This window comes from Littorina saxatilis, linkage group LG2 (genome assembly GCF_037325665.1).
Source record: "Littorina saxatilis isolate snail1 linkage group LG2, US_GU_Lsax_2.0, whole genome shotgun sequence".
Taxonomy (NCBI): domain Eukaryota; kingdom Metazoa; phylum Mollusca; class Gastropoda; order Littorinimorpha; family Littorinidae; genus Littorina; species Littorina saxatilis.
In genome coordinates this window covers 24,850,130-24,862,353 of record NC_090246.1, presented here as the reverse complement: position 1 = coordinate 24,862,353, position 12,224 = coordinate 24,850,130, and the positions used below count along the sequence as shown (strand labels likewise).

At 43.6% G+C, this 12,224-nt stretch overlaps 1 protein-coding gene across 2 annotated transcripts; it reads right to left on the bottom strand.

Moving 5' to 3' along the window:
- Positions 1-105: 105 nt before the first annotated feature.
- LOC138958572 (tubulin polymerization-promoting protein family member 2-like) lies at positions 106-9,717 on the bottom strand. 2 transcript variants are annotated; one of them, XM_070329771.1, is made up of 4 exons: positions 9,595-9,717; positions 8,337-8,589; positions 3,498-3,675; positions 106-1,300 (listed from the first exon to the last, which is right to left on the bottom strand). In XM_070329771.1, the coding sequence occupies exons 2-4, from the start codon at positions 8,546-8,548 to the stop codon at positions 1,112-1,114; spliced, it is 579 nt and encodes a 192-aa protein (XP_070185872.1). In that variant the 5' UTR covers positions 8,549-8,589; positions 9,595-9,717; the 3' UTR covers positions 106-1,111. The 2 variants fall into 2 exon arrangements, with proteins under 2 accessions (XP_070185872.1, XP_070185873.1); XM_070329772.1 differs by having other exon boundaries at positions 8,337-8,579.
- Between the last annotated feature and the right edge of the window lie 2,507 nt (positions 9,718-12,224).

Below are 12,224 nucleotides of genomic sequence, written 5' to 3'. Positions count from 1 at the left end.
CATATATATATATATATAGTCACACGGCAGCACATCCGCTATATATACAGATTCGCATTCACACACAATCACACACACACACAATCGCTCCGGAGCACAGTTACGATCGTTCGTTATCTTTATTAGCTTGTTCTGATGTTATGGACATTTATTTCTATTTGGTAATGAAGCTAGCATACACGAAGAAGGTACGATATTTTTGAGCGACAATGCAGAGCAAGTCGACAATTGCGGATTATGATAACAAACAACACTAAGAAAAACAAAATAAAACAAAACACAAGTTGTCGTGGATCCCGATCCAAGGCTGCGCACACTGGAAAAGAAAGGTTTAGCTAGAAGTCACATAGCAAACGGTCATGACGTCATCGGGCTCTGACATCACGGTTTCTACTGACGCAAAGTCTGAAAGAAAAGCCTGAGCGTTGGCATGTATAGGATTGGGAGCGAAGTTAGAGTGTAGTTGATCATAAGCAGGAATGAGAACGTCCACGCGACTGGATATGGCAGCAGCTGACACGGCTGGATGTCTGTCAGACTAAGAGACACTATCAACGTCATCAGTGTCCAGAATATCATGGTTGTACAGTTGCAACACTTCTTCGTCAAGTCCTTTTAGAACTCTTTCTTTTTAATAACAATTATGACGCCCCGGCGACAGGTCAGTGCTACTTTTGAGTAAGGATGAAAGGCCAAAAATCAGGTTTTTTTCGAAACACAAGACGCCTGCTAATTGAGTAAAGATGAAAGGCTCATTTTGCTATTAATTTCAAAGCTTTTTCTTCTTCTTCTTGTCGTTCGCTGTTAGATCGTCAGTCCGGACTGCAGGGCGAAACGTGCTGTCCTCTCCAAGTCCTCTTTGGGGCCGTATAGCTTCTTTTGTAGCGCTGTCTCCTCTGGCCAGGTGGTGTCCCTCAGAGCACTGTGGTATGGACAAGCCTGCAGGATGTGCTCTGCTGTCTGATTGAACGGGTTTTGCCGCCAGTCTCAGACATGAAAAGTCTTTTTAGCAAGTGTCCAGGGCTCCTAATGAGTTTGCCGTACATTCTAGAGCTCATTGAAGTTGCCCCACGTTTCAGAGCCCAGAAGGTTTTCCCGCAGGTCCCAGAGCTCAATGGGTTTTGTCGAAAGTGTCAGCCCCTTTGTAGTTGCCGACGTAGCCCGAGTTATCTGTTTTTTCGACTCTGCCTTCCATACCCTTGCCCTTGCCGGATTCCGCGTCGAACCTTTCTTTGTGGGCCCCCGTGTAGCCCTTCACGTCCGTCAGGCGGTCCACCACTGCTGCATTCTTGGGCTTGTTCTGTACAAAACATACACCATCATCCTAGTTAATCGTTGCCACTAGTGTCCGTGAAAGGGGCAGTGCTTCTCGCGTTTCCTTGCACAGATTCCCTCGTGCTTTCAGCAACGCTTCCGTCGTCTAAAGAGATTATATCTAACAAGAAAACTGTCTCAAACCGCCCCAAGACCTATACAGTTCAGGTTAAGTTGGGGGTTGTAATTATGTGACCACATACCAGGAATACCTTAAAACAAACGATTGAGCGCTGAGGTGCTCACATTGAAAATGGATGTGTTTTGATCAGGAATCCCCAGACAGTAATTCTCATTGTGACGCATTTTGCGTGACTCCTAGTCCTAGTATTCGTCCTACCTTTCGACCCAGAGTATTTCACGCGCTATTCCTGGAGATACAGATTTGAAATTGAGCCGAGAGCTACAGAGTTCGTTTTGGGAGTTGAATAGATGACAACACACCCGGAGAATTAGTGCTTGAGCGTTCTATGTTTCAAATCTGTATCGTTTTTGGTAGTCGTAGCCGACCATTATATTCTCCAACGTACATTGTGTTTATTTCGGGGGCCCGGGTAGCTCAGGTGGTAGAGCACTGGACTTGTGATCGAGAGGTCGCTGGTTCGAATCCGGGCCGGGACGGACACGGGTCAACTTTATGTGCAGACTCAGAGACGGTATCCATCTCCCACCCCCGTGTCACCACAATGGCACGTTAAAGATCTTGGTCATTCTACCATAAGTGCAGATGGCTGATACCACCTAAACACGCAAACATCAAAAAGCCGTGTGGGCGTAAAACTCGAATCGTATAAACCAATTCATGTCCAATATAGGCAATTAAGACCTGACGGACAATAAGCCACTACTTTTGTGTTTATTTCTGTTTTTAGCCCTGTATTGCACGGAATTTGCATGCGTTAGCTAGACTGTAGGTTTGACTTCCTCAATCCAACGGTCTTAATTTGCTTTGACGAATGGATATCTATGAGAATTAAATAAATAATGATGACGACCGGAACTGAGTCCGGCCTCCTGACAGAAGAGCTGTGCGATGCAAACCGCTCGCTGATTAAACTTCATTTATTTATTTGGCATAGTTTAGGAGCAGTATTGGGCAAATCATTGCAGGTATTTTTATTAAATTATAGTACGGCTAATGTCCCTTGACCCTTTCAAGGTCCAAATCGTCAGAAAACTTTCCAAAATGGCGCCTTCGGTATACCATCTTTAAGATCATCATCACCACCACCTTCTTCTTCCTCCTCTACTTCTTCTTCTTCTTCTTCTTCTTCTTCTTCTTCTTCTTCTTCTTCTTCTTCTTCTTCTTCTTCTTCTTCTTCTCTTTATTTCGTGTCATCCTCGTCGTCGTTGTCGACGGTATCCTTGCAAATCGGCAATGTTCATGGAAGTGCAAAACAATAGAGCACGATTTAACGAAAATGAATCCACAAGGGGATTGTACAAAATCTGTTATCATTTTCAAACGGTGTCGAGTCCAGTCTAAAGCCTTATTCATCACTAGATTCGATCAAGATGTAACCTGATACACCGACTGACATTTTTCAGCACTAGATTCGAGCAATATGTAGCTTCATGCACCGTCTGACATATTTTCAGCTGGTAGATTTATTTAGGGGGGGGGGGGGGGATTGAATTAGATTTTAGCTGGTAGATTTATTAAATCAGTTTTTCAGCACTAGATTGCAGCCAGATGTAACCAAGATCAGTAGCTGATGCACCGTCTGACATATTTTCAGCACTAGATTTATTATGCAAGATGTAACCTAGCTCAGTAGCTGTTGCTAAGACAGATATATTCTATAGTACGTGATTCGCGCAAGATGTAACATGATACCCTGCCAAACTCGTTTTTTCTCCTGCACTCGATTCGAGCAAAATGTAACCTCATGCACCAACAGAAAAAAGTTTCAGCAATAGTTTTGAGCGGCAAGATGTTACCTCATACAGGAATGGATCAAGTATAAAGGGGGGGGGGGGGGGTTTGGGAGTTCCAAAAATGAGGCAGGGGTCCAGGGGCCGCCGAGGCCCCTTGGGTGCAGGGGCGGCGCCACGTAGGGGAGAGGGGGGGGGGGGGTCGGGGGTGCAAAGCCCCCCTAATGTTATATTTCATGACCCCTCCCCCCCCCTCCCCCGTTTAGGTCCGGCCCTGTCATGCCACCTAGCAATTATGGATCACTTACATCAGCACTGATCCACTCTTGGTACTTGGCAGCGATCTTCTGCTTCACCTTCTCCAGCTCCTCCTTGACGAGTGGATCATCCGTGGTGGGGTTCTTTGCCTTCTTGGACTCCACCACCTTGTGCTGAGCCAGCAGGGGCAGCAGCTGGTTGACGAACTGATCCACCGTCAGCTTCTTCCTGTGAACACAGACAGACGGCGAGATGGATAAGAAGGTCAAGAGACAGGGTGACAGGCAGGTCAGCATGCGCTTGGCATGCAGAAGGAAGGATAGCAGGTAGCCAGCTAGGGTGACAGGCACGGTCTACGGAACTGTCATTTTAGTTTTAGTTTTCTGTTTACCATTATAAATGTTACTTCATGACACACTCGTAATAGCAGCAATTGTTATTTTTGAAGAACGTGTACGATATAGGTAATAGATCTTCTCTACCATGACGTAACAAGAAGAGCAAACGCTCGATCGAGTCACTTTCGCAGTTCTGAATATTATATGAGGCATCAGATGGACAGGAAGAAATTGCTATTCACAACACAATGAGTCACGTTCACATAAAATTTGAGCCCGGTCACTTTTATAGTTTCCGAGAAAAGCCCAACGTTAAGTTGTGTGTTGCCGAACAGAAAAGGCTAGTTATCTCCCTTGTTTTTCTGATAACGTTCGTAAAAGGCTACAGATGCAAATACTTTGATGTAAAGAATAATCCTACAAAGTTTCAATCACATCCGATGAACTTTGTCAAAGATATAAAATGTCTAATTTTTCCTTTGACGCTGACCTGTGACCTTGAAAAAGGTCAAAGGTCAACGAAACCATCGTTAAAGTGTAGAGGTCATTGGAGGTCACGACTAAACAAAATATGAGCCCGATCGCTTTGATAGTTTCCGAGAAAAGTCCAACGTTAAGGTGGTGTCTACGGACGGCCGGCCGGACGGCCGGCCGGACGGCCGGCCGGACAGACTAACACTGACCGATTACATAGAGTCACTTTTTCTCAAGTGACTCAAAAATTGGCAAGAGGCACATTCGTTCTGTTCCACCATGTGTGTGTGTGTGTGTGTGTGTGTGTGTGTGTGTGTGTGTATGTGTGTATGAATGAGAGAGAGAGAGAGAGAGAGAGAGAGAGAGAGAGAGAGAGACAGAGACAGAGACAGAGACAGAGACAGAGAGACAGAGAGAGAATTTGTCATCGAAGAAGGTTGTCAGAATGTTTATCAAAAGTTCATGAGCATGAAGATGTCTAAATCTTAGTGTATCTTCTCTATTGATCTTCGAATTCATATAGTTGCGATACATATTGTTTATGTATTCTGTCCGAAGGGTTAAGTGTTGTATCTTTATGCAAACCTTTGGCATAAACAAATGTGTTAAAGTACTTACGAATAAGTGAAGAGACATTAGAATGATACTTTTGCCTGTTCACGGATATATAATATTATAAGATGTTTGGTGGCTTGTTGACAGACCAGCTTTTTTGTTGGTCAAAGGGGACCATATCGTCTTTTGTTTAATCTTTATTGACCAAGGCCGAAGGCCGCGGTTCCCCGAGGACCAACAACAAAATGCTGGTCTGACGACAAACCACCAAACATCGTTTTTGTCATCATTTTGGTTGTGCAACAAAATGCACAATAACCCACAGGGAGACGAATTTTTAGAATCCAACTCCGGGCCACAAAGCATCGTCACAGTAGCTCGAGATAACACGTCAACCTTGTATGTGACGTCAAACGTAGCTTGTTGACGCTTTTCTTCCAGTCTGAAAATTTACAGAGCTGCGATCATACGTGTGAGTTCAGTAAGTGTTGTCTTGAGCATATTTCTTTTCTTTTTAAGTGTTTATGACTTTTCGTTGTGGATTTTGCGATTACAGAGATAAGTTGCAAATTGACCATGAGTCGCCGCGGTAATTATCAACATTGATTGGGTCTTTGAGAGTGCATGCTTACAATCGTTGTCCTCGGAAACACAAATCCAAAGCCGCGATGGTTCCACACATCAAACAATCAGCCTGATTGGCTTTTACTTTGACAATCCACGTTTCACCTGAAAGCTCAAACCCATTCACCACCTCGATTTATTGCATGAGGAACATGATACTTTTATTTCCCAGGTGTTTGTGAATGAAAACTCGTGAAAATGATGACAAATATATTTTATCCCATGACCTGCCTCTTTGTCTCTGTTAGCTGAGGAGGTGATTATTCTGAATATTCCATCACAACAATATGGATATCCCATCACAACCGAGTTTCGATCTCAACTGTCATTGGTCATTGTCTTTGATTTCAGAGTACAATTGAATAATTTATTAGAGGTCATCTGCATATTCAGAGTTTACAGAGGGACTACTTTTTTCAACACGACTGAAATATTTTGTGGTGTCAAAGTCAATATCACGTATAGGCACAGGCCTACACGTGTCAATATTGAGAAAATAAAGAATACTTCATACGATACACACATTCTGCATGAATTTAAAGAGCGGAGTCGAGATATTTCGCTGGCTGAAGCGACTACATGGTCAAAAGCATGTTCAACGAGTATCGCGGGTGGGATCAAGGGACGATACTCCCTAATTTTTACAGACAGCCATCCGCTACACAGAACCGTGAGAGAGCCATCTACACAGAACCGTGAGAGAGAGAGAGAGAGAGAGAGAGAGAGAGAGAGAGAGAGAGAGAGAGAGAGAGAGAGAGAGACAGAGACAGAGAGACAGAGACAGAGAGACAGAGACAGAGACAGAGAGACAGAGAGAGCGCAATCAAAACACAACCCAGTCACCTGGTAGTTCGAAAACTCAATCTGAAACTGACATCGATTGTCGAAGGCATGCCTGCGGTGCATAACTCTGGAAAAGTTGTCGTAGCTAGAAACCCGTTGAGATCCATTCCAACGCCAAAACAAGAAGAGCAAACGCTCGATCGAGTCACTTTCGCAGTTCTGAATATTATATGAGGCATCAGATGGACAGGAAGAAATTGCTATTCACAACACAATGAGTCACGTTCACATAAAATTTGAGCCCGGTCACTTTTATAGTTTCCGAGAAAAGCCCAACGTTAAGTTGTGTGTTGCCGAACAGAAAAGGCTAGTTATCTCCCTTGTTTTTCTGATAACGTTCGTAAAAGGCTACAGATGTAAATACTTTGATGTAAAGAATAATCCTACAAAGTTTCAATCACATCCGATGAACTTTGTCAAAGATATAAAATGTCTAATTTTTCCTTTGACGCTGACCTGTGACCTTGAAAAAGGTCAAAGGTCAACGAAACCATCGTTAAAGTGTAGAGGTCATTGGAGGTCACGACTAAACAAAATATGAGCCCGATCGCTTTGATAGTTTCCGAGAAAAGTCCAACGTTAAGGTGGTGTCTACGGACGGCCGGCCGGACGGCCGGCCGGACGGCCGGCCGGACGGCCGGCCGGCCGGACAGACTAACACTGACCGATTACATAGAGTCACTTTTTCTCAAGTGACTCAAAAATTATCAGAAGACTCACCATGAAGTCAAATCAAACGTTAGGTTTTCTCATTTGGTTATTTGCTGTGGCTTTAAGTGTATTGCTTCGATTGATAGCCGAATCTGCTTGCAACCGTGCTGTTCAAGACTGTTCGAACTGTCGTCTGCTAGACGGGCTTGTGTGAATCCGAGTAGAGTCAACTGCGGGGTTTGAGAGACAAATGAGGGAGTGGCACCAAAATGAAAAGAAGAAGACGAAAAGAAGTTGGAGATACAGTTAAGATATATGGGGAAGAGAGGAGGCTGTGAGGTGTTAGATGTATCCAATCTTAGGTGTTCAAACTCAAGACCGGGACAAAGTAGAAAGCGATGTACCGCGACCGACTCTCAGTGCCGACATACGACTTCCAAGCTTTATTGCTTAACGTCTACAACAGGCGAAGTATTGAAGCTTTGGCTCACCTAAACCCGACGACTGATCAATATGTAAGTGATCCACGTGTGAAAACCAAAACAGAACAGCGCGATGACAGCCAATATTTCTATCCCCGACTGACAAACAGGAACACTGCATGCGAACTGACTTGGGTCAACGATCAAACCAGCACGGCCTGAACTGAATTTGTTGCGCTGCCATTATCGTGCGCAATTCTGGTAAAATATAAACCCGGTATGCCGAATTGAGTATAATAACGAAAGCCGATGTCAAATATACACAGGGATATTTTAAAATGACTTTCAAAATGTAAAAGCAGATAGCAGACCTTTTTTATAAGCAATATGAATGACTGAATGTCCACATACAAGTCGAATGACGCCGTCCATTATGCTGACAAATGGGAACTAGCTTTGCGCATGAATTCATTGACATGAATTTCGACAAGCTGCAAACATGCACGGGCAGGTTTTAGTGGAAAAAGTAAGTGTTTTTAATGAAAACGTCGGAGTAATGGGATAAATAGCTTACACACCTCGTCCTGAATATCGAGGGTAAATATGCAAGATAATCAGAACTCGGAGTGTGTAACCTACATATATATATATATATATATATATATATATATATATATATATATATATATATATATATATATATATATAGAGAGAGAGAGAGAGAGAGAGAGAGAGAGAGAGAGAGAGAGAGAGAGAGAGGTGGGTGAGGGAGGGAGTGAAAGAGGGGGTGGGGAGACATATATGACTTTGTATGTTTGTCCGTCTGTCTGCCTGTCTGCCTGCCTGCCTGCCTGCCTGTGTGCGACTATGTGTTTGTGACGTTATACGCCCGTTGATATCCACGGCAACGGAAAAAGAATACGCATATATACCCCAAACATCCACAGCTAAGTACCACGGTTGTAATAACTAGCACACTCACGTAGTCTTATCGCAGAGCTTGGGGTACATGGTGGCATCCACAGCGTTAGCGATCTTGGGGTCGAAGCATTCTTTCAGCAGCTTGTTGATGGCGTTCGACTTGCAGATGCTTTTCTCTGTAATGGGCAGTTCCTTGCCCACGCACTTCTCCACACACATCATAAACATGGCACGGCAATCTTTGTCCAGATCAGGTTCGCTGGAACCCGCCATTCTTGCTGACTGGCGGTCTGGTTTTCTTTGTCTGGTAGAAACTAAGCAGAAGGAGAGTTGCTTGTTTGACTGACTCAGTGACTGACTCGATATTCGACTTGAAAATCCTCTTTGGACTAATTAAATGACCTACACTGGGACAAGTATTGGTAATAGTCTGAGGACAGGGTTTGGTAATTTTGAATTGCACCGGTATTCGATCGGCTAGTCCGAGGCTCTTGTGAAACTATATATCGAGATACGAGGATGATGACGATGACGATGACGATGATAATGATGATGATGATGATGATGATGATGATGATGATGATGATGATGATGATGATGATGATGATGATGGTACACGCGTGTATTTGTGTTTTCCCATTTTGCGTTTGCTGATAGCTTGGGATTTTTGTTGAGCGCATGCATGTTTAAGAGGGCGTTCGGAAACCAACGATTGTCTGCACACAGCTGGCTGGAAAATAAATCCCTCGCCTGAAAAACCAGGCTGGTAGATAAGCAGATTGACAAGCTGACAGACAGACATACACTACAGACAGGCCAGGACGGTATGCAGTTACTAGCCAGCTAAACTGATCGACAGAAATACCGTGCGGTATGTGTGTATGTGTGTGTGTGTGTGTGTGTGTGAGAGAGAGAGAGAGAGAGAGAGAGAGAGAGAGAGAGAGAGAGAGAGAGAGAGAGAGAGAGAGAGAGAGAGAGAGAGAAACACAAACAGAAACAGATCGGGACAAACAGACCGACACACATGACAATTGACATTGACAGACAGACAGCAATACGCACAGACAAGTGCTATGACCTACGAATGTTTGAAATTCATTTGAGCCGTCGTATTTTTGGTTGGAATTTACGTGATTTTCAAGAGAACAACTTTTCAACTGAACACCCATTCTGTATAGCCTAATGTTGTGAGAAAATTTCGAAATCAGCAGAAGACATGCGTACTTCAAAAAGCTTCTTTCAACTTAAAAGCTCATTTAAACTTTGTGAAGTAGTTCATGGCACGAATTAAGATGTCTATACAATCAAAGTCTACTTACAAAAGGGTTTGCAGTGATGGAACTGCTGCAGAAAGGGGAGGGGGAGAGGGGGAGAGAGAAAGAGTGTAGCGGCGCAGGTCTTGATCGGGATCCAAACAAACAGTTTATGAGCTGATGATGTCACTAGTGACAAAACGTCACTCTGAAATAAGCTTACGCCAAATTCTATTGATGTTCTTTTCTCCCGTCGAGGAGAGTATGCGCAAAATCTCGGTCACGGTAGGGCTGGTCGAGACTATGAGTATTGGTGTTTTTGGCTCACGTAAGATGCTAACTTTTGTCTGTCTGTGCGTGCGTGCGTGCGTATGTATGTCTGTGGTAGAAACTCTAACATTTGACTGAACACCGAAATACTAATTTTACCTGGTTATTATTCAAGCAACAGCTTCAAAGTATTGAAGCAATGATCAACATTTTGTCGGCACGTATGTAGTTAAAGTGTGTATCCAAAGAAAACGGGTGGTGGTTTTTTCTTCTTTTTTTTGGGGGGGGGGGGGGGGGGGGGTAAAAACAGCTGACTGGTTTGTGTCGTGTGTGGTATGTAGACCAGGTCAGGGGTCAAGGTTAGGTCAGATCGCGTGAAGGATTGTTGTATAGATACAGTTATCACCGAGCTGCAGTTTGCTGATTCGGAGAAGACGATTTCACATTGTTCGGTTTCGTAGCTCCAGAAAAATAGATAAAGAAGATACCAAAGGAGATTTCCTGCAGGTTAATCTGCACAGCGTGTTTCCAGTGTCTGCACGAGGAAGCGCTGTCGAAAGCGCAGTGTCGATCTGGCCATCTGGCAGTCGTGTCCCCGTAAGTAGGCTACAGACAGACAGATCTAGATCTAGTGTCTCGCACTCTTGCACCGTGTCACCTATGCTTACTGTGTGTGTGTACGTGTGACGGAGTGATTGAGTTTGTGTTACTGTTTGTCGATGTCTTACGTGAGCCTTGAAGGCTTCGCCTCTTGTTTGTGTGTGGTTCGGGTTATGTTTACAAGGAGATTTTTGTGTTGTTTTATGTGTTCTTATAGATCTTATTTACTATCTTATATTTTGTTAAATCTGTTACGGATATTGTCCCCGATCCAAACCTCAGGTTAGTTGTTCATTTATGTGAAGACATAGTGCAAGAATAGGTTCATTATTTGATATAAAAGAAAGGAATAAATTAAACACAAATATTTTTGACATTCAGACATTGAACAGAAAAATCAGTATAGATCTAGAATATGGTATCTTTTATTTCAGTTCTAGTATTGCTTCAGAATAATAACTGTGTCAGAATACACAACATCTGTTCGACAAGTAAGCGCAATAAATCACAGCTCATACAAATTAGTCATGCAAGATGTAGAGAATACTACATGGCTTGCTGTGTCGTACCAGATTTACACGAGTTGATTTTTTAAATATTAGTGTGTCATGTTTCCTTTGCGTTGGGTTGTGGTGAAATACACAGCGGTTATCCGTTTGCGAGTTGCCTGGAACACGGTTTTTTAATAACAGCTCTCGATCTTCACATATTTTGTCATGTGAATAAGAACAGAATAAGTTCGTCAAACATATTTCTTATTTTATCTGCATTGAATGAATTTACAACGTCCTTCTTGTTAATTGTTTATTCATAAAGACTACTTGTACTGAAGAAAATGTTTCCCCCTTTCAACGGGTGGAATAGTGCGCCGGAGTAGTGTCCCTTGCGTAGAAACGCCGTGGGCGAATAACACGATCTGCGCATGCGGTGAAATCAACCGGAAAAGGAAAAAGACATAAACATGCCGAAAAACGATATGCGCATCACCCGGAAAAGGAAATAAGTCGAATCTGCTCGCGATGAAAGAAGTGCGCATGTGCGAGATCTAAAATGGCCGCGGAACTGTTAACTGCCACGCGTTGCTCAGAATCACAGTAGCACGCTCAGAGAAAAGTCGCTCTGGATTGGTCTATGCAACGGGCTCACAACGAGGCAAATCGCTTCACGAAGGAGACGAAGAAAGCACGATTGCTGCGAGATATGAAAAAAGTTGTACTTCTTAAACTAGTAGACAATTCGGTCAGTGAAATCGTCAGAGAGAACGTGGTTATGATGGGAAATTTTGCTGGGGTAGTCCGGCCCTGAACCGGCCTTGCCGGTGGATCCCTCGGGTTACGTCGAAAACCACGCCGAGAAGATCGCAACACGCTACACGGCATCGCAGTGTAAATACCGCCGCCATCTTGGATTACGCAGCGCTCGGTGGGCGAGCATATATGTTCTGCGCGTTCTTAGAATCCGGTTTCATTCTAGAATGGACCGGGTCCAGGTTGGAATTCTAACCCTGCGCAAGTACAGGGGTGCCATTCTAGAATGAAACCCTTGTTGCTGGTCCATTCTAGAATCGGCCGTGCGCAAGGTTGGAATTTGGGTCCAAGTTGGAATAGTAATTTCAGTTAGACTATCACACAGCCAAAGCCACAAATGTGGATTTTCTGTTTGTTTTTGTTTTTTGTGTGTATGGTTGTTGTTTTTTTTCGTTTTTTTTACACTTTACTCAAAGACATCGTGAATTGGGATTGTGATGTTCTGAAAGTGATTACGATTTTGAGAGACACTCAGCACTGATCGCTACGAACGGAAATTTCCGGACTGACAGTGTTTTG